The following is a 25,601-nucleotide window of genomic DNA, read 5'->3' as shown; positions in this document are numbered from 1 at the left end:
GTCTGAAAAGCCAGATTTATATGATTCACCAAAATCACTTAAAGCAAAGACCGGGTGGTTTGTTTGCAGCATACCTTGATTATTTCCATCCCTGATTACCTTCTCTTTGACAAAATGCTGAATCTTAATCATTCTTCTTTTTGTAGCCTTTTACTGTGGCCTTCAAGTGCATTTGTCGAGAAAGCTCCTCTCTCCTCGGCTATGTCAGTAACAACAGATGTAATTCATTTTTACTATAAACACTGATTCAAGATTTTATTAAACTACAGATGAATGACTAAGTTGTGGGCTTGGCAAGACCATATTGTTTATTCCCATCTTTAGCTATCACAAATAGGTGTATTAATTTGTTGCAACGTAAGACTTGCATCATTTTAGGCTGGGATGATGAAAGTGACACGTACAAAGACATTCACAGTTTAAAGGTACAGGCTAAAGAAATAAAATTAGAAACACGCAGGCAGTACTAAAATGGCTGATTTCAAAATACAACTGTCTGTAACTGTTTCTTATCCCAACAAATTAAATAACAACAAATTGAATGTGGTTAAATGACTCGTAGATTAACAAAAATAATTCACAAGAGTTAAAAATAAGTTGTGCTTTCATTGTTACAGTGCACTCGCTCGCAGTAGTCACCACACACACGGTGCCAAGTTAAAAGTATCTGTATAATTGGTAATTGGCATGTGCAGCAGTGAAGTTTAAAAAAAAGTTGTGTGAAACAAGTTGTTTTTGGCACAGCTTCCTACACACTATACCACTGTCATGTATTCTTCGATTAACTAACATCAATATATGCTGCAGTCACATAAGGAAAATAAATAAGAGTCTCCTGATGGCAATTACAAATTAAAGCATGGAAGAAGCATAAGGAGCTATAAGCAGCAGTCACAAACTTGTGAATGTTAATGAAAAGCAGCAGTCATTTGTTTTTTAAATTATTACATTTTATTTAAAAAATGTTTAGAGAGATTCATGTGAAGAAATTTTGTAAACTCATTGCAGCATGTTAAAAAAAATGTTTACTCATCTTCTGAGAAATATTGTTCCTTACAAAAACATGTATCACAAATTAAAATCTTATTGGCTTCTGTTCCTTTTTCTCATAGTGTCCTGTATAATATATAACATATGTAGGATAGAACTCGTTATCAGAGAATTTCACAATAACGTGGCGATTTTCTTTAGTAGCAGTGTCATATCTAAGACACTGCATATAATCAAATTGAGGTGGTATTTTCATATACTTATTACCAACAGTTTCCTTTGCAATTAGAACCTTTGACACTATCATCATTCGTTGTGTGTTGCAGCTGTCTGAATAATGACTAGCATAGCAAGAAATAGGAGTAAATGAAACACCTTGTCCAAATATGTTGCCTACCGATTTGCCATGTTTCCTCCAGTCAAAATTATTTCTGCAAATGTTGTCTTTGTTTTGCTCTTTGGTACCATGAAATAAATACTCCTCAGTAACAGAACCATATCTTGATTGTATTTCTTCTTTCTTGAGCAAGTAACACCCCAACAAATAAGGATTCTGGACCCTATAAATTTTCTCAACCATGAACTGCTTCTGTGTGGTCTTCTTGAATAACCACAATATTTCCTTATATTCAGTAGTGTCAGAGAGCAACAACTGCAGCTCAAACTCTGAGCTAGCATTCATATGATCCCACCCAACAGTTAACTTCAAGACTGATTTGTGTAATGTAGATTCAACAGTTCTGGTTAGTGAATGACTTGGGTAACCTCTACTAACAATGCACTGTGTATTTGTCACTCTAGAATGTCTTGTGGAAGTTGGTGCATAGTAGGAATTGCTGTTATGTGCTTGTAAAGATGGTGATACAATTATATTGTTGGAACTGGTTACAGAGGGTTGAAACTGGTTGTTTCCCTCAAAGTATGTTTTTGGTCTCTTCGGTCTGACGGGTTCTTGATTGGTCTGCTGTGATCTTGCCAGTCTAGAATTGTTTATGGAAGTTGATGCATGGTGGAAACCGCTGCTGTTTGCTCGTACAGAGGGTAGTGACACAGTTATATCATAGCTCGTGGCTGCATATGGTTGAAAACTGTTGGTGGCCAGTGGTCTATGAGGTACGGTGACTTCCTCATTGCTGGAGTCCCGACTGAAACAACAGCCCATTTCTGAAACACATTTATAGTTGATTAGACAAAAATACCGATGAGATAGCAACCTATGATTTCACATTAGATACAAGAACTTCTTTTCCACTCTCTACCAAAAAGGAAACGCTGTATAATTATATGTTACTTTTGCACCTAACTTCTTGTTTTAATAGCACACAAAGTTACTGTGATACAACATGTTATCAAAATCCTTTGTTTGTTGTGAGCCTCTGCTTCCTGGTTATTCTCTATCTTAAGTTCACTGTGGTTTCATTTCGTAAATGACCTTACAATACCGTATGTCATTAGGACGAACTGAATTATTACCTGTAATTATGTCCTTCCTATTTAAAATTATAATATGCACATCTCTGATGTATTTATGTAAACCCATTTGTTTGATATAAACGCAATCAAAAACGTGGTGATAAAGAATTTATAGGGGGCAATGGAAATTTTGTAGTGCGATGGTAGTTATGATGTACATTACAAGATAGACAAAAGGTAACAGAAGTACAAGGTTTCCACTGTACTGAGTTATGTATCAAAATGTTGTAGCATTGTTAATAAAATATGACCTATGACAGCAAATGCTTAAATGCAGTGTGTGGTGGCAGGACGTCTTAATGTTTTGCCTTATTATCTTAAACATTTTTTCCTGTCATTCATTATTTTATCATCTATTTATCGGGCTTCTGAACCATGTTTTGACAATTACGCACATTTTTATATTCAAAACAAACACATAATACGGGAACGGTCATACACCTACCTAATAAAATTCGTGATTGGTGCAGGAAATGTTTGTCAATGACAAAAGTGAAATTAAGAAAAACTTGTGCAACAGGATTTGTTAGAAAAACTGTAATCTGTGAAAGAAAATGAGAAGACCAATGATAATACTGTACCAGTATGCAGCTGGTGCCTAACTCATCTGTGAATGGAAGTACTTAACTTGGTTTAATTACCGGTACTTTTATTGTACCCAACAGCTATTTCGTCTTCAGATTCAGACAGTGGAATATGGCGAAGACAATCACATGAACAGAACAGTAATTGTTAGTAAAATACATTTAATGTGTCGAAATGCATATTATTTGCAATGCATGACTGACAATAAAACGCAGGTAATATTGGTTATAAAGATGCAGATTCAATCTTACAGATTTGGTGTCAACTGGAAGATACTATATGCGGCTATTGCTGCAATACTGAAGAAATATCATCGGATTTATAGGCACAGGTATATAATCGACGATGTAGAACTAAGAACCAGTCTCGTTTACTTAAGCAAAAAAACACATTCATTAACACTACGTCCATGTGTATACCTTGGTTAAGACGTCGTTATGTAATGCTCCGCCCACAACACAAGCGGAATAGAATTGGTGAAGAGAACTGGGCGATAATCCGCAACTTTGGCAATTTCGGAAAACGTAAGCAGACACAGCATTAATTACAGCTGAAGTAAACAGCGTACTATCTGCACTAAATAAAGGAACAAGAATTTCTAAATACGCCACTTTACGAACAGCAAATATACAGCCTGGTAAGGCCGTCGTAAACGATCAAACTTGTTTGTCAAATTTGGCCCTATCAAGTCTTAGATTTGTCACTTAAGCTCGTAAACGTATCAACAAAATTTGTCAACTTATACACGTTCGAAGCAGACGCTGTTCATGTACGCGGTACTGTGAGGCTAGTTGGAAGGGCAAAAAATGCTGATAAAGCATTTCTGACGTTGACTCTGGCACTGTATCTAAAAATGCAGAACGAGAGAAAGAGAAAAAAGAGCTGGCCCGGTGAATGGTGTAAAATGAAAAACAAACATATGAAAACCCGTTAAAGGAAATGCTGCACCCGGAATCTGATGATTACGCCTACATGAACTTTCTATGAATGGAGAGTGCAAATTTTAATAACGTGTTTAGAGTTACTTCGCCCTGACACTGAGAAAGACGACCTATGCGAAATTATAGTCTCTTCTACTTTGCTCTCTAATGACAGTTCATTAAAATACTACAATGTGGAAACGTACAGCCTACATTATTTTTGGGAGAACGAGGTTTCTTTTGTTATTTAAATTGCACTCCCTCTTTATGTTGCGCGTAGGTTATTTATTTTTCTTCTTAACCTCTTCTTTATGCGTAATATATGCTAGGGAAAGATGTGTGACACCTCTGGCATTTTGGAAATTGTCAATACATTTTGTTTTTATCCTTGATAGTAGTTTCCATAGTCGAGAAAACAATACCTCGAGATAAATTGTTATAGATTTATTTTTCACTAAACATACGCGGCAAAAGAATGCAAACATCGTTCGCTTTCTCGCCAAATTATCAGTTAATCAAAATATCTTGTAAACACGCTCAATGTTTGACAAACATCGCCCTACACGTTCAAGTATTTGGCAAACATGGAAATATTTGACAAATTGTTTAATCATTTCCGGGGCCTATAGCTGGCAAATTTGCGATGCTTTGCTCGATTTACCACGCGGTGTATACACTGATCAGCCAGAACATTATGATCTCCTACATCATGGGTCTCCAAACTTTTTAGTCCGCGGGCCACATTGACTCCTCCACGAAGTCATAAGGGCCAAGATCTACCTAGTGGGATTAAAGTACACTAGCACTCCATGATCACCGCAATATTAGGCTAAAGGAAAGATGAAATCGCAAAAATCTAAGGTTGTGGGAATAGCTAGCACTGAAACGAACTACGATTTTTATTTAATTACATAAAAAGTATGTCACTGCACATTCTTCACGAAAGTGTCCTGCAAAGTTAACGAAATCTCAATCATTGTTACCAACACTATTACTGCAAGACGTAACAGAGGTAGAGCATGTCAACGCATTGTTATTTCAAGCGGCGCAACAATAAGTTTAGTTATGTAGTCTTGTAGCGAGTAGAAGAGCCAGAGCGTATATCTGATAGTTCTGTTGCGTGATTGTGTCTATGTTGCGAGTGTCTCACGAGTTTTTTAGTGTTTTATGCGCTGTACTAGTAGGTGAGACGACGAAGTGTGGGACAATTCAAAGTTTGAATTCGAAGAGAGAAGGAAAATCTGAAGATCTAAATATGTATAGCACGACTAGAGTATTTTTTCACTGTATTTTTTAGTGGAACTACAGTGTAATTGTATTTTAATTTAGTAATTAAAGTACCTTAAAAATAAATTCATTGCATTTTGTTTAGGCATACTACTCCCTAGTTTTATTAGTATTAAATAGTACAATTTTATTTTCAGGTTACAATCTTTTGTGAAGTTCTGTATAAATATGGAAAAGAAACGAAAGGTTGACAGTGAATGTAGAGCTTTTAAAGAGCAGTGGGGATGTCAATATTTCGTGGTGGAGTCAAGCAACAAACCAATGTGTGTTATTGGCAATGAAGCAATATCAGTCTTCAAAGAATCCAATATAAAACGTCATTATGAGACTAAGCACTCTCAGAATTACTCCAAGTTTACAGGATGCGAACGATTAGAAATGTATGAGTCTCTGAAACGCCAGCTAAAAACCCAGCAGTCGCTGTTTAAGAAAGTAAATGCTGAACAACATGCAGCAACTCGTGCTAGTTTTCGTGTGGCTCATTTAGTAGCGAAACAGTGTAAGCCATTTACCGACGGTGAATTAATTAAGAACTGCATAATTGCAACAACAGAAAAAATGTGTCCATAAAAAGTTAATTTAAAAACATAAGTTTGTCGGCAAACACTGTGGCTCTAAGAATAAATGACATTGCACGAAATATATCAGCACAACTGCGTGACAAAAATCAAGACTGATTGGTTCTCTTTGGCCTTGGATGAGTCAACAGATGTATCAGATACTGCTCTAGTACTACTTTTTATTCGAGGGATTGACAAAAATTATGAAGTGTATGAAGAGCTCCTTGATGTTCACAGTATTCACAGGACAACCACTGGCGAGGATATTTTTTAAAGGAGTTGAAAGAGCAGTTCCGAAAAATAATCTTCAGTGGAAGAAATTAAAATGTGTTACAACTGATGATGGCAAAAACATGTGTGGGAAAAATAAAGGTGTTGTTGCTCTCCTTTCTAAAGCCATAGAAAATGACGGTGGCTAAAACCATTAGTAGTGCATTGTATTATTCACCAACGGTCTTTGTGTGGAAAACATTTAGATATGTCAGAAGTTTTAAATCCAGTTATTTTAGTTGTTAATTATATCAGACCCCATGCACTCAGTCATCGCCAGTTCCTCGAGTTTCTTGAAGATATTGAGGAAAGTGACTTGCCATGTTATACTGCAGTGCACTGGCTTAGCTGCGGTAAAGTTCTGACCTGTTTTGTTTTTTAACTCTGAACAGTAATTGAAATTTTTTTGAACGAAAGGAATCGCCCTATAGCTGAGTTACGGAACGGTGAGTGGTTATACAGACGTAACTAAACATATGAATAACCTTAATTTAAAATTGCAAGGTGAAAACCAGGTTCTGCCTGATTTATACACGTATGTTAAGTCCTTTCGACAAAAGGTAGCTTTGTTTCAATCTTAGTTGAACAAAGTATGCTTCACGCATTTTAATAGATGCCAAACATTCAGTCAGCAAACTGAGATTCCGTTTCCTGTAGCTTTCTCAATTGAAGCTCTGGGCACTTTAAAAATTAATTTTGAATCACGTTTTTCAGATATCGATGCAAATTCAAATGCTATCAAGATATTTCAAAATCCTTTTGACGTCGATATAGAAGCGTTGCCCGCAGAACTTCAGTTTGAAATTATTGATTTGGAATGTAGCGACTTTTGTAAAGAAAAACATTCAAAGTCAATGTTACTGGAGTTTTATAAGTGTCTTCCATCCACACAGTTTCCAAATTAACATAAATTTGCCCCTGGCTTTTTTTCCGCTTTTGGCACTACTTATCTATGTGAAAAAACTTTCTCCAAAAAAAAAAAAAAAAAAGAGGCTCTCAGCACTATGCGACTTAACTTCTGAGGTCATCAGTCGCCTAGAACTTACGACTAATTAAACCTAAGGACATCACACATATCCATGCCCGAGGCAGGATTCGAACCTGCGACCATAGCGGTCACGTGGCTCCAGACTGAAGCGCCTAGAACTGCACGGCCACACCGGCCGGCCTTTCTCCAAAACGAAACACGCAAACAGTATTTACAGATCAAAATTAAGTGATGAGCATTTGAAGTCGCTGATGATTATCTCTACTAGTAAACTTGAGCCACAACTGGAGGTAATTATGAAAGGAAAGTTACAGCTACATAAAAGCCACTAATTATCACTAAGATATTAAATTTCTTTACGTAAATACAATAACACTGTGAGTTTTCAAGATATAAATTAATTACAGTTATTTTTATACATCAGTTACAACTAAAATATGCAATATCATTGTGTACACCAGGTATAGTATTTTTTTTTAAATTGCCTTTAAACAAAAATATTTTATACGATTTACTTCGTATGTGTTTTTTACAACGTAATCAAAAGAAAGTGAAACCTCGCTTAAGAAGCATATTCTATAATGATTGATTACTAAGGCTAGTCGCTGAAGTGGCGTACATTTGAAAGACTTGCACCAGACTCGTGAGTAGAATAAAATGCAAAGAATTTTTTTACTTAAAATGTTTTCGCCAAACTAGTCTGTTAACCGTTCCTTCTGTCTGTTTATTATGGATAGCCACAAGTTTAACCATGACCTTCCGCTTTGTAAAGATAGAGCTACAACAATGTCGCAGTGTATTGGTCGCGATAGGTCTCGAAACTCAATTGTTGGCAGTATAGGTACCAACTCAAATATTTGGCGGGGCAGATACCGGGGATGTCTGGCCAGCTAACGCGGACCGGTTTGCTGACCCTCGCGGGCTGGTTTCAGCCTTGCGGGCTGTAGTTTAGAGACCCATATCCTACATAATAGCCGGTATGTCCATGTTTGGCACGGATAGCAGCCGTGACACGTCGTAGCATGAAGCAATGAGGCCTCGGTAGGTCGCTGGAGAGAACTGGCACATCGGTACATGCAAGTCACCTAATTCCCGTAAATTCCGGGGAGGGGGGGGGGGGGGGGAGAGGCGATGAGCTCTGATGCTGTGTTCGGTCACATCCCAGTTGGGGGGATAGCATATCAGCTGGAACTTGCCACTGTGTTTCTTGAACAACTTTATCACACTCCTGGCCTTGTGACGTGTCACATTATCTTGGTTAAAAAAATGCCGCTGCTGTTGGGAAACTTAATCGTCATGAAGGGGTGTATGTGGTATGCAACCAATGAATAATCTCCTTGGCCATCATGGGGCCTTGCACGAGCTTCACTGGACCCATGGATACCCACATGCCGGCCGTGGTGGCTACGGTCGCAGGTTCGAATCCTGCCTCGGGCATGGATGTGTGTGATGTCCTTAGGTTAGTTAGGTTAACTTAGTTCTAAGTTCTAGGCCACTGGTGACCCCAGAAGTTAAGTCGCATAGTGCTCAGAACCATTTGATACCCACATGAATGTTCTCCAGAACATAAGGGAGCCACCACCAGCTAGTCTCCGTCCTGTAGTATAGGCATAAAGAAGCTGTTCCTTCAGAAGATGACAGGTATGTGCATTCCCATCAGACCATGCAATACTTTGCCCCTGTGCCAACGTCAAGTGCTGATGCTGATGTGCTCGTTTGTCATAGTTGCTGATGTCTTGTTGTTAACATTGGTACATGCATGGGTCATCACTTGCAGAGGAGTGTTAGAAGTCTTCGGTGCACTATATGTTAAGACACACTTGTACTCTGACCATCATTAAAGTCTGGTATTAGCTCCGCCAGAGTTCACCACCTGCCCTCTTTGACCATTCTGCCCAGCCTAAGATGTTCGATATCTGTGGTGAGTGTTGGCCACCCAACCCCACGACGTCTGGAGATGGTTTCATCTTGGTTCCACCTGCTGAAGACACTCACCACAACACTTCTCAAATGCCCAACAAGTCATGCAGTTTCCAAAATGCTCGCACTGAGCCTCTGGAGCATCACAATCCGCTGTCAGCCAAACTCCCCATTCTCCCCACGAACAGCACGCTCACCGATACTACATATACCGTGTGTGTGTGTGTGTGTGTGTGTGTGTGTCTGACTAGCAGTTATAACTCACCAGTGACACTGCAATTACCTGGACAGGTTCATATTGGTAGTAGGTGGGCGGTCACAATGTTCTGGCTGATCAGTGTAATCATGTAGTACAAAGTACCACCATTTTTGTTACATATATTTTAAACATTGATTTCAGCAAAGAATACGATAGAAATATTCAGATAACTGGGGAAAATGTTGACAAAGCTTCCCAACATTTGCACAATTGAAAAAGTTGAGAGATTGGTGCTGTCTGGAGCCAATGTTTTTTGGTCATGTAACAGCTCTATGGTGTCACACTGGGAGTGGGGTTGGGAAAAAATGTCTTCGAGGTGACAGAGTGAGACTCTGCTTATCATAAAACCGTTAGTTTCTACCATAATATACATCTACATCTACACCCTGCAAACCACCATGAGGTGTATGGCAGAGGATACATCCCATTGTACTAGGTATTAGGGTTTCTTCCCATTCCATTTACGTATGGCGCACAAGAAGAATGATTGTTTGAATGCCTTTGAGCGTGCAGTAATTATTCTAATCTTACAAGGAGATGGCATGACCGGGGGATTTATCCGAAATTTTGTGTGGTGAAAGAGGACCCCTAACACCTCACATGGTTAAAATATTACGACGCACTACCCGGAAAATCCCAGGAAAAATCGATCTAAAGTTTCTTAGGTGCCTTATGAGTACAAAATGTTAGTCCACTGCCGACCCGCCGTCTGGCCTAGATAAGTTGGTTCTCAGCCGTGTTGTGAAGTGGAGGGGCGTGTGTGTCTGTGCGGCGCCCCGCAAACGGGCCGTGTTAACTTGCGTGGGTAGTGGTACTGCAGTGTAAACAGATCACCTATCACGACGATGGCACTTTCTTATAGAAAGGCCACGATTAAAATAACGTTCGATCCACAGTACACACGATCTAAGGCATATGTGAAGTAGAGCATTTCCTGCGTGAAGTAATGTACGTTGAGCCACAGGAACTTATCGGTATACATCTTTCGATCATTTCCAGTACAGTTTACCTGAAACTTGTAAATGAAGCAGCGTGCGAACGACTTCTTCGACGTTCCACCAATGGATATCGTTTCCACCATTCGGATGGCAACGTGGGCGTAGTGACTGTCGACCATGCAGGACTCGGTGTTTGGAACATACGAATCTTCGAACTGCCTTTTGAAGTATGGGCCGTGCTTGTCATGAGCATGCTGTGGCCTTATGGGGAAGTACTATGTCACGTGGAAGAAAAGTGGCATATGTTTGAGACATATCCTGTACTGAATGGAGTGTGTCAGGTGCAAATCGAACTGCGTAAACACATCCCATCGTACGTGACCGTTGGTGGTTGTTGAGTGATCGTCATTTATGACGGTCAACTGCGGACTTGTTCAGGGTGCAGGCAGGAAGGGCATGTACGCTCTGAATGCCTGCAGCGACGCCTAGTCCAGATACCATGAGCAGACACGACACCTACAGTGCAACCAACAATGCTGCCTATTACATACGTTGAGGCAGCGAGGAACATGACAGACGCGGACGTTGTTATGTTACAGGTGGAGACCCCCGCAGGCCAGGTTTCTGCGCCCACGATGACGAAGCATTCACAGGAACCGTCGCTGTGTTCGACAGCAGCGACCAAGTCTGCACCCCAGCCATGTGAGGAAGGAGAGCATCAGCAAATCGATTTGAACTCTGACACGGAGATGTGGGAGGTGCCTACTGTTTGCCGTGATCCACAGGAGCCAGACATGCGTTCCTGCAAGCAGAAGTCGCCCAAGCGACGAAAGAGGAGGAGACTGTCTGCAGGAAATGATTCTAGAGATGGTGACACGTTGCAGGGGGATGAGGAAAATCCATCTGCAGCCAGGGCTGTGGACCACACACCAACGGTTCCTGGTTTGCTGCTGGCAACGTCCGCCCAAGGGCAAAGACAAGTTGACGATGCTCAGCTCACCGACGAGCCCACTGGTGATTCTGCGGCTAAGACATTGGAATAACGTCTTGCATTGCCTAATGTACCACACCTCCAGCTTGGTGATTGGGCGTCCAAAATGGAAAGAATGATATCAGACTTCAGTGACAACAAGATACCCACAGCCGGCGGATCGTCAGACGGATATCACGTCTCAACTGATCAATAATATATACGGTGCGGGTGACAGGGAAGGTAGGGCAGACGATGTGGCTCATACAGGCTTAAAAGACTGCAGGATACGTCATTGTACTATCAAATGACCCAGATGTATCGGATAGGTACAGTCAATGTCAACGGCATTAGCTCCACGATCAATACTCAGTTGTCAAAGGACATGATTCGAGCGGCGGACATTGATATCGTGTTTCTGCAAGAGGTACGGCCTGATCTGCACCTGGATGTTTATGGATATGCGTCTTACATCAACCCAACTTCTGATGGTGGTGGTGGTATGGCTATACTAATACACGATGGCATCAAACCAATGGATATTCAGTTTTTGCTATCAGCGGAAGGCATTGCGCTCACCATCGGCGATGTCTGTCTTGTGAGTCTGTATGTCCCGTCTGGTACTGTGAAACGTCGAGAGTGAAGACTCTTTTAATCCACTGAGGTAGCTCCATTGTGTCATGGCACTACATAGCAACTCGTGGTGGGCGTGGATTTTAACAGCATCTTACGCCCTGAGGATCAGATATCTCACCATGTCCCATGTCCAGCCCTACGTACTATGATCAGAGATCTTGCTTTGCATGATACATGGATGCTAATCCATGGTGACCAACACGGATATACACACTTCACCAGCCACTCGGCCAGCAGGTTGGGCAGGATTTATGTCTCCAGAGGTCTTCGGACAGCAACAGTCAGTGCTGAACTGTGGCCCATTGCATTCACAGACCATCAGGCCTTCATCTGCACCGAGACGCTGCCACAACAACAGACGAGCCATAGTAGAGGACCTTGGATTCTTAACGTTAACGTCCTCCAGAAAGAGGCTTGCCATGTAGCCGTCACTGATACCTGGCACAAATGTGAGCAGCGGTGTCATACCTATGATTCCACGACAAGACTGTGGACACACTGTGCCAAACCAGCTCTTCGTCGCATGCTCATGGCATATGGACGAGACAGGGCGCTTGGGCTCCGATCCACCTCTGAGCACAGCCTTTGCAGGAACTAGCGTCTCAACCACCTTTGCCAGAGTGCCAAATGGCCGGACACAGGCACAGCTTCTGCAGATCATGGCTGACAGATTGGATGGCACGCAGGTTCGATGGAGGCTGCAAGATTCCATCCCAGAGGAATGTGCCTCTCTTTATCAAATCGTCAGAGAACGGAGACATCATAAGAGATGACTCATCATGGCAGTTATTTCTGAGGATGGGCAATGAGCAGAGACATACACCACAATATCCCGTGCCCTCACAGATTAGTACTGCACACTCTATCTAGCAAATCAACGGCGTGACAATGACATTGAGGGCCTCCTGCACGACCTGCCACCTTTGGGTAGGGCGCAAGGCGACGCCACATTCTTGGAGGCCGTCACGTGGGAAGAAATGCGCATGGCCCTCTCGCAGGGTGCGGGAAACAAACCACCTGGACCTGATGGTCTTCCGCTCGAATTTTATAACACCTTTTCTGACCTGATGGGCGAAGTTTGGCGGCAGATGTGCTGTGAAATCCTGGATCTGGACTTCCGCGTCCCCCACGAATTTTTGGAGGGCATGATGATCCCTGTGCCAAATCCAAACAGGGGGTGCAGACTGTAAGACTTCCAGCCGTTGACGTTATTGAATTTGGATTACAAGCTGTTTGCCTGCATTCTTCGTGCTATTGTCAAAGATGCCATTCATGCTGACCAAACATGTCCGGGAGGTGGCAGTAATATACACTCAGCATTAAGCTCTTACAGAGATGTGGTTGCGTTCATGTCGGCATGACGCTTAGAAGGCACCCTCGTGGCGGTTGACCTAGACCACGCATTTGACCGCGTTGACCACCATTTCTTGCATGCTGTCTTAGACAAGATGGGATTGTCCTCAATATCGGCAGGTGTGTTTCTCCGTCTCATCCACGGAGCCCCTTCCACTATTCTGGTCAATGGCTACTTCTCGCCACCGTTCAGTATAGAGCGCTCAGTGTGACAAGGATGTCCCCTGTCAGCCTTTCTCTTCGCTGTTGTCCTCGAGCCTGCACTTCATGGTCTACGACAGCGTATGGAGGGCATTCACCTGTGTGATGTGCATTTTAAATGTTGTACCTATGTGGACGATGTAGTATTCTTGGCGAGGTCCGCGGAAGGTATATGTACGGCGATCGCGTGGTTTCAGCAATATGGAGAGGTGGCTGGGAGCCGTATCAAAAAATGGTTGAAATGGCTCTGAGCACTATGGGACTTAACATCTGAGGTCATCAGTCCCCTAGAACTTAGAACTAATTAAACCTGACTAACCTAAGGATATCAGACACATCCATGCCCGAGGCAGGATTCGAACCTGCGACCGCAGCGGGGAGCCGTATCAACCTGCGAAAGTCGCACTACATGGATGTGGGCAGAGGACTGCAAATGAGTATGCCAGTGCCCATTACCAAAGTCCCGACAACAAAGTGTTTGGGAGTGACCTTCCATGAGAATGTGCAGCGTACAGCAGCATACACGTATCGCAGACTACTTAATTTGATCTGTACGCAAGTTCGCCTCCACAACTTTTGAACACTTGACTTGATCATGCGGCTATATTTTGTCAATGTGTACCTCGCTCCGAAACTTAATCATTACACACACATTCTCCTGATGCCCGCTACAGTCGCTGCCAAGTTCCAGGCAGCCTTCAGTCATTTCGTTAGGGAGGGTAGAGTGTTCAAGAACAGTTACGAGACGCTAATGTTGCCCACACACGCAGGAGACGTTGGACTGAGAAATGTGCTCAACAGGGCGCATGCTCTCTTCCTGCAGACGATGTATTGCCTACATACTTCGGACAAGGCTACCCTCCCTGGTACACTGATTCAGAAGGTGGTGCCTCAACCCATCCGTCCGCCAATTCCTGTTGGACATATCACGTCAGCACTGTGTCACATTCGCACCTAACTGGTCGACATGAGTTATCTGCCGACCACGCGGGATCCTTGCACCAAGGACTTCTACCGGTACTTTCAGCGAACGCTGCCTGCTAATGCGGTTGAACGCCGACATCCAGCGGTTGGCTGGAGATGGGTGTGGAGTAACATACAGTCCTCTTTCCTTCCCACCACGGTCAGGGCACTGTGGTATGTGATAACGACCGAAAAATTCCCCACCCGACAACGTTCACACATGATCCATCATGCCGAGGATCCTCTCTGCCCCAGATGCGCTGCTGTCGACACCGACATGCACCGTTTCATTTGTGGTACGGTTGCCGACTGCTGGCTCCTCACACGGTGTATGTTGGCGTTGTTGCTGTGATGGACGCCTCAGTCCGTACAGCCCACCGAGCTGATCCATCCCGGCGACACTCACTTCCCTGCTACTCGTCATAACGCCACGGTGTGGGTTAAGGGTATGGCACTGTCATACTTTTTTAATGAGAGCGTTGCAGGGTTGTTAGATTCCTGGCATTATTTAACCAGTAATTACACAATTTTACAGTGCAATGCGTCGTATGGTATGCTCTTTGCGAATTACTTGCGGTCGTTGCTTATGCACCCTCCGGACCATTGGGGTGAGCCAGGTGTGAGAAGAGACTGAGAGATTGCACATGATGTACTGACAAGAGTCATAAATGGTAATTATAGGGTGTTTCACCCTCGCTGAATGAGAAGACGACCAGAACATCCCGCTGTCTGGCTGCTGTGGACAACCCCCGAGAAAAAAAAACAAACTACAACAACAAAAAGAGAATTCCAAATAAATACATGAGAACAAAATAAAAGCAAAATGAGCAACAAATAAAATATAATAAAATATTGTACCCTTTCTTTTCTCCTTTTCTTTTATTTAATAATGTTCAGAGGCATATTTAATTTTTGTTTGTGGGCGAAACCTGAAGTGGTGGCGAACAGCCGTCCTAGTTAGCTTTAGGATGAAAGTGGTGGTGGCACTAGTTTGTTTTTGTTTTTAGGCTAGATAGGTTTTTGGGGGTAGTATGGGTGATAGGGGCCAATGCCTGAAGTGGAAGAGGTAATTTTCTTTCTTTACTTATATATAAAGAAAAAATAAAGTAAAAGAAAATAGAAAAATTAAAACAAGATGGAAAAAAGGATGGATAGAGTAAAAAAAACAAAAAGATGGTTAGGGCTTGGACTGTTAAGCCAGAGGTCTCAGGTTCGATTCCTCCTCCAGCACTTTTTTTCCCTTCTGTTTCATTTTCTTTTGTTATTACACCAATTATTCAGAAAGTTTCCCAAACCTACATTATCTTTAACAAATTAGTTACATTATTGAATAAAAATTATTTTCTTTTTGTCCAACAAAATTCATGGCGGTGGGTTTTCCATTTTTCATTGTAAAGCATACGAGGAGAAACATTGGGTTTTTAATCAGAATAACAAAATCGATTGGGAAACAGTCAATTTTTGTAAATATAATAATTATAAGCAAGAACATCAGTGGTAATTATCGTAAAAACAAACAAAGCAATAATTTTTGCGACATCTTGTGCAACACATAAAAGAGGATTTTTTTACAATCACAGGGCGTTTGCAATAAATCTGTACAAAAACATCTCCCATTAACATTTACGAAAATGTTTCGAATTTCTGATAATTTTGAGGCAAACCAGGCATATTGAATCATGTCTCGGAATATTGGTGATGATAATTGATGGTCAATTATAGTATGAATTTTTGTACACTCCCGGGAATTAATTTCACGATTCTCCTGTAACAATGCGCTGCAATTTTGCAAGCGCTTTATGAAATTTTTAACTTGCCTGTAAAAGTAAACATCACAAGGTTGCACTAAAGAAGCGCATTTTGGAGGTACGACTTTTACAGACCAAGTTGGCATCTTGAAAAATTGCATCATGTATCTCTGGATTCGTTTGACCTCCCTAAGAGTCAATGAGCAGTAAATATTTATTCTCCCCCACGTAAGATTTTAAACATTTCCAGATAAAATCCATGTATAAAACTGTTGTTAATTTTCTGGACTACGATGATGTTACGATGACGTTCGTATAAGTATCTGTATAGCCATCTATTAACTTGTGAATACGAGGTCCGAAATGACCGGTCGCTTCTTGTAAGCATATGAAGACATGTGGAAGCAGTTTTCCGGATAATGTTATTGAATATTGTGCGGTGTACGAATGCGTCACTTTATTCAAATCCGACTTTTTCACGAAAACTGTTTTATTCCCTTTTTCAGTGAAAGTCCTGTTGAAAACAGATTGATATTGTCATCCTGAAACAATAGTATTTGTAATGTGAAACAATATTCGAAAGTATATGTAAATATCTTTTTCTATAATTAAATTTGAATTGATGTATTTTACATCGGTAAAAACATTTTGTACGCAGAAAACACGTATTTACCTGTTTGGTCAGTATTTATCGCATAATCTTCATGGTATTGAGGGATTAAATGGCACGTCTGCCGACGATAGGTCTCCGCAGACTCCTGGATGTCTTCCATTGACGCCGCTTCTTTTTTCGAAACCATTTTCGTGATCTTGCGCTGTGAAATTCTGTGCTGCTGTTTAAATGCAGTGACCCATCGATCAGACGCCTTGAATTTGAAATCGACGAATTGTGCAGCCGCAGCCAATGCCCATTGCTGTAAATTTCCTGCCGTGACTTACTGATATTGCTGTCTTGCTTCCTCAAAACGGTCGTAGGTCCACGAATCTATTGCCTCAGATTTATCCATTCGCGTACCACCACTTTTAATATCTTTCTCCCACTGTGAAAGATATTCTTTTCTTTTCAATTGGCGGCATCCTTTTTATTGCAATGTCGCCAAGGACCATGTGGCGTGCGCTTTAGCAATATTCACGACTTCGACTTAGTAGGCAATGGGAATCATGTCACTTTTAAATCTTTTTGTCTGGAGACGAATCACTTTGTGGCACTTCGAACTGTTCGTCGTTCTCACGTTCTTCGGAATCCTCATGAGCATGAATTAATTCCTCTTCAGTTACGAATGTTTTTTCACCCAAAAGTTCCAGTGTATTATTATAAAGTTCTCCGGCCAATAACATAGTATCGCGAGAGATTTCTTCCGATGATGTCAATGCAATTAAATTATTTTCCGTCAACAGCTTTTCATAATACACCACTGCGTCCTTCAATCATAATTTTGATATATCACTATGAATGGATTCTTCAGAAATTTCTTCTCCTATTCCAGATGAGCCAGCAACTTCTTCAGTCGACATGTTTAACCTCGGATCGGAATAACAGGCTGAAATTAGAAACAGGCATGTCTGTTCATGACGAAATCGAAAAACAAACTGCCGTTTACTTCTCACGGCTCACGCATAGTCCTATGCGCAGATGACTGTTATAATCCCAAGGGGACCCTTACAAAGCGCTTTTAAGCCTTGAGACCCCATAAAACGAAATAGAACAACGAGCACGAAAATTTTTCAGTGAATGAAAAACTTTACGTTCTTGAGCTAAAATAATGTTTTAAAAATAATGTAGGTTTGAGAAACTTTTTGAATAATTGGTGGAATAACAAAAGAAAATGAAACAGAAGAAATGAAAGTGCTAGAACCCGAGAACTCTGACGTAACAGTCCAAACCGTAACCATATAGGCCAGACGGCGGCTCGGCAGTGAACTAACATTTTATACTCATAAGGCACCTAAGAAACTTTGGAACGATTTTTCTCGGGATTTTACGAGTAGTGCGTCCTAATATTTTAACCACGTGAGGTGTTAGGGGTCCTCTTTCACCACACAAAATTTCGGACAAATCCCCGACCACACGGTCGTCCCGTCTCCTTGTTAGACTCATGTTCCCAAGGGGGTGATACATAGGAAGCTTGTTCTCGAAACTGTGTTAATAGACTTTCTCATGATAGTTTATGTCTATCTTGAAGAGTCTGCCAGTTCATTTTCTTCAGCATCTCTGTGACACTCTTCCATGGATTAAGCAAACCTGTGACCATTTGTGCTGCCCTTTTCTGTACATGTTCTATATCTCCTACTAGTCCTATGTGGTAGGGTCCCATACACTTCAGCAGTATTTTGGGATGGATCGTGCAAATGATTTGTAATCAATCTCCTTTGCAGGCTGATTGCACTTCCGCAGTATTCTACCAAGAAACCAAAGCCTACCACTTGCTTTACCCACGTCTGAGCCTACGTGATCATTCCATTTCGTATCCCTCCAGTGTTACACCCAGGTATTTGTACGAGTTGCCCGATTCCAACAGTAACTCATTGATATAATAGTCATAGGATACTATGTGTGTTCATTTTATGATGTGCACAATTTTACATTCTGAACATTTAAAGCAAGCCGCTAATCTTTGCACCACTTTGAAATCTCATCAAGATCTGACTGAATTTTTATACAGTTTCTTTCAGACAATAACATCTGCAAAAAGTCTGATGTTACAATGATTATTGTCCACAAGGTCATCAATATACAACATGAACAGCAAGAGTCCCAATGTACTTCCCTGGAGTACACCCGAAGTTACTTCTACATCTGATGATGACTCTCCATCTAAGTCAACATGCTGTGTCCTCCCTACCAAAAAGTCCTCAGTCCAGTCACAAATTTCAATTGATACACCATATGATTGTACTTTCGACAATTAGTGTAGCTGTGGTATTGAGACAAATGCTTTCAGGAAATCAAGAAATACTTCAGCTACCTGATTGCCTTGATCCAAAGCTTTCAGTATGTCATGTGAGAAAACTGAGTGTCGGGTTTCTCAGTATCAATGTTTTCAGAGTCCATTCTGGTTGGTGTTGAGGCAGTCATTGTGTTCAAGATACCTCATCATGCTTGAGATCAGATTTTGTTCTAAGATTCTACAACAAATCGATGTCAAGGATACTGGACAGTAATTTTGTGGAACATTTCTACTACCCTTCTTATAGACCTAGGCTTTTTCTGAAAACAGGACATGGTTTTTTGTTTGACAGATCTATGATAGATTATAATTAGAAGAGGGGCAAACTCAGCTGTGAATTCATTATACAATACGACAGGGATTCCATTGGGTCCTGGAGTTTTATTCAGTTTTAACTGATACTAATAATTATTTCATCCATCTTTTCAGTGATGTGAGGATTAAACCGGGGCAGTTCTCCTGTGCAAAGGAACATTTGAAAATGGAATTAAGCATTTCAACTTTTTCTTTGGTACCCTCATTTTCAGTTTGTCTTATTCACTAGGGACTGGACTCTGGCTTTTGTGCCACCAACAGACTTTACATGTTACCAAAATTTCTTTGGATTCTGTAGAAGATCATTTGACAATATTCTGCTGTGGCAGGCTTCGAAGGCATCATGCGTTGCTCTCTTGACAGCCAAAAGCCTTTCATTCACCATCTCTCTATTTTTACACCTATGGTTTGTTTTACACCTATTATGCAGTAACTTAAACTTCTTTGAAGGTTTCTTTACAATTAATGTATATGATGGAGGGCCCCTCCCACTAGGAACTATTCTACTGGGTACTTATATACCTTGTGCATGGTGAGTTATTCTTTTAAGCTTGAGCTATAGTTCCTGCCCTATGCTGAAAGTTTCAAGTTCCTCATTGAAAGATTTTTTATCTAGTTTACTGAACAGATATATCCTTCTGCTTGTTTTAGTTGTCCTATGTACATTGGTAATCATTGTTTTCACAACCGTGTCGTGGTGGACATCCTCAAGGAGGTTAGGTCTGTTTGTTGCTATTAGATCCAACGTATTTCCGTTATGAGTGGGGTACTTACTACCTGTTCAATGTAGTTTTCAGAGAAGCCATTTAGTAATGCATCACAGGATGTCTTATCACAACCAGCACTAACAAAACAGTGATTTTCCCTATTAATTATTGGATGATTGAAGTCTTCACTAGTGATTATGGTATGATTGGGGAACTTACGTACAAGTGAACAGGTTTTTTTTTCCAAAGTTTTTGGTTGCATCAGAAGATGAGATTACAGTTCAAGAGGAGCCAACTCCTACTTCACTGCAGAAGTAATTGATGTACTTATTATACAATACATCTCACAACATGAATTATGTATAATCGTGACTTCGGGACCGCTTAATTTTAGTTATGTGATTTGGATTAATATTAAAGATGATTTTCACTGGATGACATGGAGTGAAACATGTAAGCATTCCACAATTATTGCAACTTGAACTCTATATTGGTGTTATATATGGAACTGAACGCTGGTTGTACACATCAGCTGTGATATCTAGATATGATGTCACTATTTGTTATTGTAGATGCACAGAGCAACGATGCCTATAGCAGCGTGGACAGTCAGCTCGGTGACCATTGTTGTGGCTTCCATCGACAAGGCAGCAGGGAGAAGTGCACTGACAGTGGTGTGTCCAACAACCACACTAGACAGATGTGTGGCACCACATCAGCTTTTCAGATGTGTCCCAGTTCTCCACACAGCTTAAGGAAGTAAGTCTCCATAAATAAAGGCTCTGAGGATAGTGAACGTTACCAGACTGCATTTGTCATCTTCATGTGGGCCCAGCACCTTGCGTAACTATATAGGATAATACTGGGTACCTACACAATATGATCACCTCTTGTTCACATATCGAGTAATTTGCACAGTAGCCATTATACATAGACAGAAAAATAATCACAACGCCAAGAAGGAGTTGTGCGACATAAATGAAAGTTTGTAGGCGTGTTTCTACATCTAAAAGATAACATCTATTCAAATTTCACATCAGTCACATAAGATTGGCGCTAGTAGCACTATAGTGAGGATGCAAACCAGGTGTGCTTCAAATACATGCTTCAAATACATGCTATAATGGTTATGCTTGAACATGGTGAGTTTACGTTAGTCAAGAATGCCTTTAAGGCGACAAGGACAACATTATCAACACGTCATTGACTTTGAATGAGGTCTTATAATACAACTACGAGAAGCTGGATGTTCCTTCTGCAGTATTGCAGAAAAACATGGCAGGAATGTAGCCACTGCACATGAGTGCTGGCAGCACTAGTCATGAGAATGCACGATCACAAGAAGACGGGCTTCCAGATGGCCATGTGACACTACTGAGAAGGAAGACTATTGTGTTCAGCGTATGGCTCTGCTGCATCGTACTGCATCTGCAACAGCAATCTGACCAGCAGGTGGCACCACAGTTACACAGTGAACTGTTGCAAATTGGTTACCCCTTGGTACCAGTGTGGCCGTTTGTTCGTTAGGAGGTGACCAGTTGAGGGTCTACAACCAACCTATCTGCATTCTAGACACGCTGGACCTACACCTGGAGTTACAGTCTGGGGTGCGATTATGTATGACAGGGGCAGCACACTTGCTTGTGGTTACCACACACACACCCTGACTCATAAATTGTACCTCAATCTGGTGACTTGACCTGTTGTGCTACTTTTTATGAACATCATTCCAGGGGTGTTTTCCAACAGGATAATGCTCATCCACGCACCACTGTTGTAACCCAAGACACTCTACAGAGTGTTGACATATTCCCTTGGCCTGCTCTCTCATCAGATCCGTCTCCAATCGAACACATACGGGACATCATCAGATGACAACTCCAGTGTCATTCACAAACAGCATTAACCATCCCTGTATTGACCCACCAAGTGCAACAGGCATGGAACTCCATCTGACAAACTGACATCCGGCACCTGTTCAACACAATGCAAGCACATTTGCATGCTTACATTCAACATTCTGGAAGGAACATCGGTTATTTAAGTACCAGCATTTCACATTTGCTATGGCTTATCTCGCACTTACATTAATCTGTGATCCTGCAATGTTAATCACTTAATTATGTTACCCAGACAAATATTTTCCCGGAATTTCATTACCCTACATTAATTATTTTTTGGCGTTGTTTTTTTTCCGTCAAGGTATTTCCATTGTGTGAAGGACACTGTCCTTTCTTTGAGTGTCTATGACATTACCTTTCAACAAGGAAACACTAGGTTACACGTTGCCCTTGATGTCTTGACCTGTTTAGATGCATCGGGTCATGGGATACCAAGACACTGGTGTAACACCACTTGCCAGCCACTATGATTCACGAGCTCTGGCATGGAATTGAAGTCACAGTTAATGATGTAGCCATATTTGTCTTCTGAACTCAATTTGACTCAATCCTCAGCCATGTTTAAGCCGTTGTTTCTGTCAGAGATGACTGTTGCGTATGCTAAATTTTGCACCCTGTATGCTGCCTCTCTCTCTCTCTCTCTCTCTCTCTCTCTCTCTCTCTCTCTCTCTCTCTCGTGTGTGTGTGTGTGTGTGTGTGTGTGATCTATTTTTGATGAAGGCTTTACGGGCCGAAAGCTTTATTTGTAACAGTCCTTTTGTTGCACCTATCTGTGACTCGGCATCTCCACTATAATGGTGAGTGGCAACTTTCCTTTTCGTAATATTGTAACAACTAAAATTTATTTGTTTGCTGTCTTTCTTGTTGTTGCTATGAGGCATATCTGGAAAGTAAGTACCATTTTAGAAAAAAAACTCATAAAAGCAATTTTTTCAAACCAAAATTTATTTTTACAAGAAAGAGCACATCTCCAACTATTTTTCTACATAGCTGTCACCATTGTTCAGACATTTCTCATCCCAGGAAGCCAAATTTACTATCCACTCTTCATAGAAAGGTGCCATCAGTGAAGACTGCCACTGCTCAACACTTTTTTCTGTCATCACAATCACTGTCAAGGTATCTTCCTCCAAAATCATGTGCTTCAAGTTCAAGAACAAGTGGTAGTCAAAAGGCACGAACTCAGAGCTGAATGGTGGTGACTGAACTGCAGCCAACTGAATTGCTGAATAAAGTTTTGAGTAACATCAGAAACACAATGCTTGAACAGAGCACTCCATGCTGTAGAGCCCTGACCTCACACCTTCTGCCTACTACTTATTCTTGAAATTGAAAAGTGTTTTTAAAAGAAGGCATTTTGGGAGCTATGAAGAGAAAAATGGTGTTCAGCAGTGGCTGTGTTCATTAGCTGCATCTTTCGATGCAGAGAGCAGAGAAAGTTGGTTTCCAGTTAGTTTAAGACATACCCTTTCTTGTAAAAATAAACTTTTGTTTGAAAAAATGTTTTTGTGATTGTTTCCTGAAATGGTACTTACTTTACAGACATGCCTCCTATTTTAGTGGCCAGCAGTGTAAATCATCAGCGAAAGAATCGAAATTCTTTACTTCTTAATTTATTGCTCACACACATGTAATTCATACGTAACGAAAATTATTTTTTATTAAACACCTTCTTGGGTTACACTTGCATTAGAAAGTTATAACTCTGTCGCCATTTTTATACTGAACTGGATGTTTTCTTTAGGTCTTCGTTTCTACCAATGTGGGAACCATGAAGCAATGATATGAGCTGTAATATAAAAATCTTTTTAGTGAAATTGAGAGCCTTTTCATGCACCTGCACATGATCAATAATGTTAGAACTGACAAGAAACTGACTTTCATTTGATAAATGCTGCCATTAATCTCCAAACATGTTCATCAGTTTGCCTATCTATAAAAACTTTTTGGAAAGACTTCAGATACTGTCTTCATTTGACACACACATCAAAGAAAGTGCCACATTCCTAAATAATTTGCAAAATAAGTGAATTGTGAAAATTTTTTAGTTGTTTACATGTTGTCTGCAATTAAAGCAAGAGCAAAATGTAAGTAAGAAAAATTGTTTGTGTGCATATGTATAAGCAGGGTTTGGGAAAAGAAAATATGCATGTCTCTAGAAGTTCTTGATGCATTTCTCATAAAACATGTCTCATGATGGTAATCTAAACACTCTTCTGACATCATGATTACTGTAGTCAGAGTCTGAGGACAATAGCCTCGGTCGCTTGCAGGATGAACCAAAACCCTAAATTTGTAAACAGAAGTGTGGCCTTTCACTCACAGAAACACCCAACAACATACGGGGAAGTTTTATTCTTTTTATTTCAGTTGTACCGTTTATTTGATGTGAGTAAGAAAGAGATCTGCTGAAATAAGTGAAATGTATACTGATGCCAATAAAGAGCAGATCATTAGACTGGGAATGTTCTGCAGATGTCACGGAAAATAAAGTGCAATATTGCATTTGTTTTTGTTATTTTATTTTCGAAAGTCATAATTACTGTTGGCATGGTTTGTCAGTTGAAGAACCATGTAATGTTTCAAGGTTGTCAGGCATCAGGTTGTAGCTTCTCTTCTCTGTAGGTTACTAGTGTAGGTATGGGAAATAATGACATTCAGTAAGTCAATTCCTTGAGGTGAAAGGGCTTTGTATATGGGATAAAACTACTTGAGTCTATTATGATATTCACTCCTTCAGTTTACTTAGTAGCAGCCTTATCTAATTACTCCACTTCCTTACTTACCAACCGATCTTCACATGCACCAAGACAAATATATTCTGAGACCTAACTTGTTCTGCTTAGGGCTTATTTGGGAGATAAATCACTGTACTATCAAGAATGTATTCTGCATGTTGTAAATGCTGTATTAGTTATTTGACATATAAAATACACAAAAGAGTAGAAGTCAAACATTCTCAAATAAAATTAAACTTAAGGCACAGTACGTTTGAGATGAGCAATAAGTTTTTGATCATTTTGGGTTTTATTTTTTCTTTTAATGATTCATTTGGCGAAATACTCCTGTTAACCTGAATTTAATGTATCTAGAATTTTACTTTGAACAATACTTTACTGTGCAAATTATGATTAATGTTGTATTTTTACCATCAACATTCTGTAAGGGCCTACATATGTTGAGAAAGTTATATACGTACAACAGGATTATAAACTTTCTTATCAAAAACAACCCGATGTCTGAAAATCAAAATGGATTCCTAAAAGGTAAATCAACTAGCACTGCAGCTGCTCAACTAATTGAAGATGTGTTCGGGGGTACTGAGAGCAAGGAACATGTGGCAGGTGTATACCTGGACCAGGAAAAAGCCTTTGATTGGGTGAGTGTTGACATCCTATTAGACAAGCTATGGAACATGGGAATTAGAGGCGCTGCTTATGACCTAATAAAGTGTTATATGAGCAATAGAAAGCAGTTTGTTCTGCTTAAAACGGAAAGTGGTGTCTACAAATCAAATATCACTGGCATAAAATATGGCGTGCTCCAGGGCTCGGTGTTGGGCCCCCTTCTGTTCTTGATCTATGTAAATGGTATTAAATACTGTACTATAACTTCCAAAATTGTTCTGTATGCCGATGACACGGCCATTGTGTGTAAAAAGAAATCATG

The 25,601-nt window shown here is 40.7% G+C and overlaps 1 protein-coding gene across 2 annotated transcripts; it reads right to left on the bottom strand.

Annotated features, from left to right (window-relative positions):
• Nucleotides 1–972: 972 nt before the first annotated feature.
• Nucleotides 973–3,905, bottom strand: LOC126481508 (protein mono-ADP-ribosyltransferase PARP11-like). Of its 2 annotated transcripts, none has more exons than XM_050105306.1 (2): nt 3,300–3,449; nt 973–2,154 (listed from the first exon to the last, which is right to left on the bottom strand). In XM_050105306.1, the coding sequence occupies exon 2, from the start codon at nt 2,150–2,152 to the stop codon at nt 1,076–1,078; it is 1,077 nt and encodes a 358-aa protein (XP_049961263.1). In that variant the 5' UTR covers nt 2,153–2,154; nt 3,300–3,449; the 3' UTR covers nt 973–1,075. The 2 variants fall into 2 exon arrangements, with proteins under 2 accessions (XP_049961263.1, XP_049961261.1); XM_050105304.1 differs by lacking the exon at nt 3,300–3,449 and adding an exon at nt 3,468–3,905 and having other exon boundaries at nt 978–2,154.
• Between the last annotated feature and the right edge of the window lie 21,696 nt (nt 3,906–25,601).

Source organism: Schistocerca serialis, chromosome 5 (assembly GCF_023864345.2).
Source record: "Schistocerca serialis cubense isolate TAMUIC-IGC-003099 chromosome 5, iqSchSeri2.2, whole genome shotgun sequence".
Classification (NCBI taxonomy): domain Eukaryota; kingdom Metazoa; phylum Arthropoda; class Insecta; order Orthoptera; family Acrididae; genus Schistocerca; species Schistocerca serialis.
This window is presented reverse-complemented; position numbering and strand designations above follow the sequence as displayed.

Excerpts from the sequence above, each read along its gene's own strand:
- LOC126481508 (XM_050105304.1), bottom strand. The coding sequence starts at position 2,152 with ATGGGCTGTTGTTTCAGTCGGGACTCCAGCAATGAGGAAGTCACCGTA.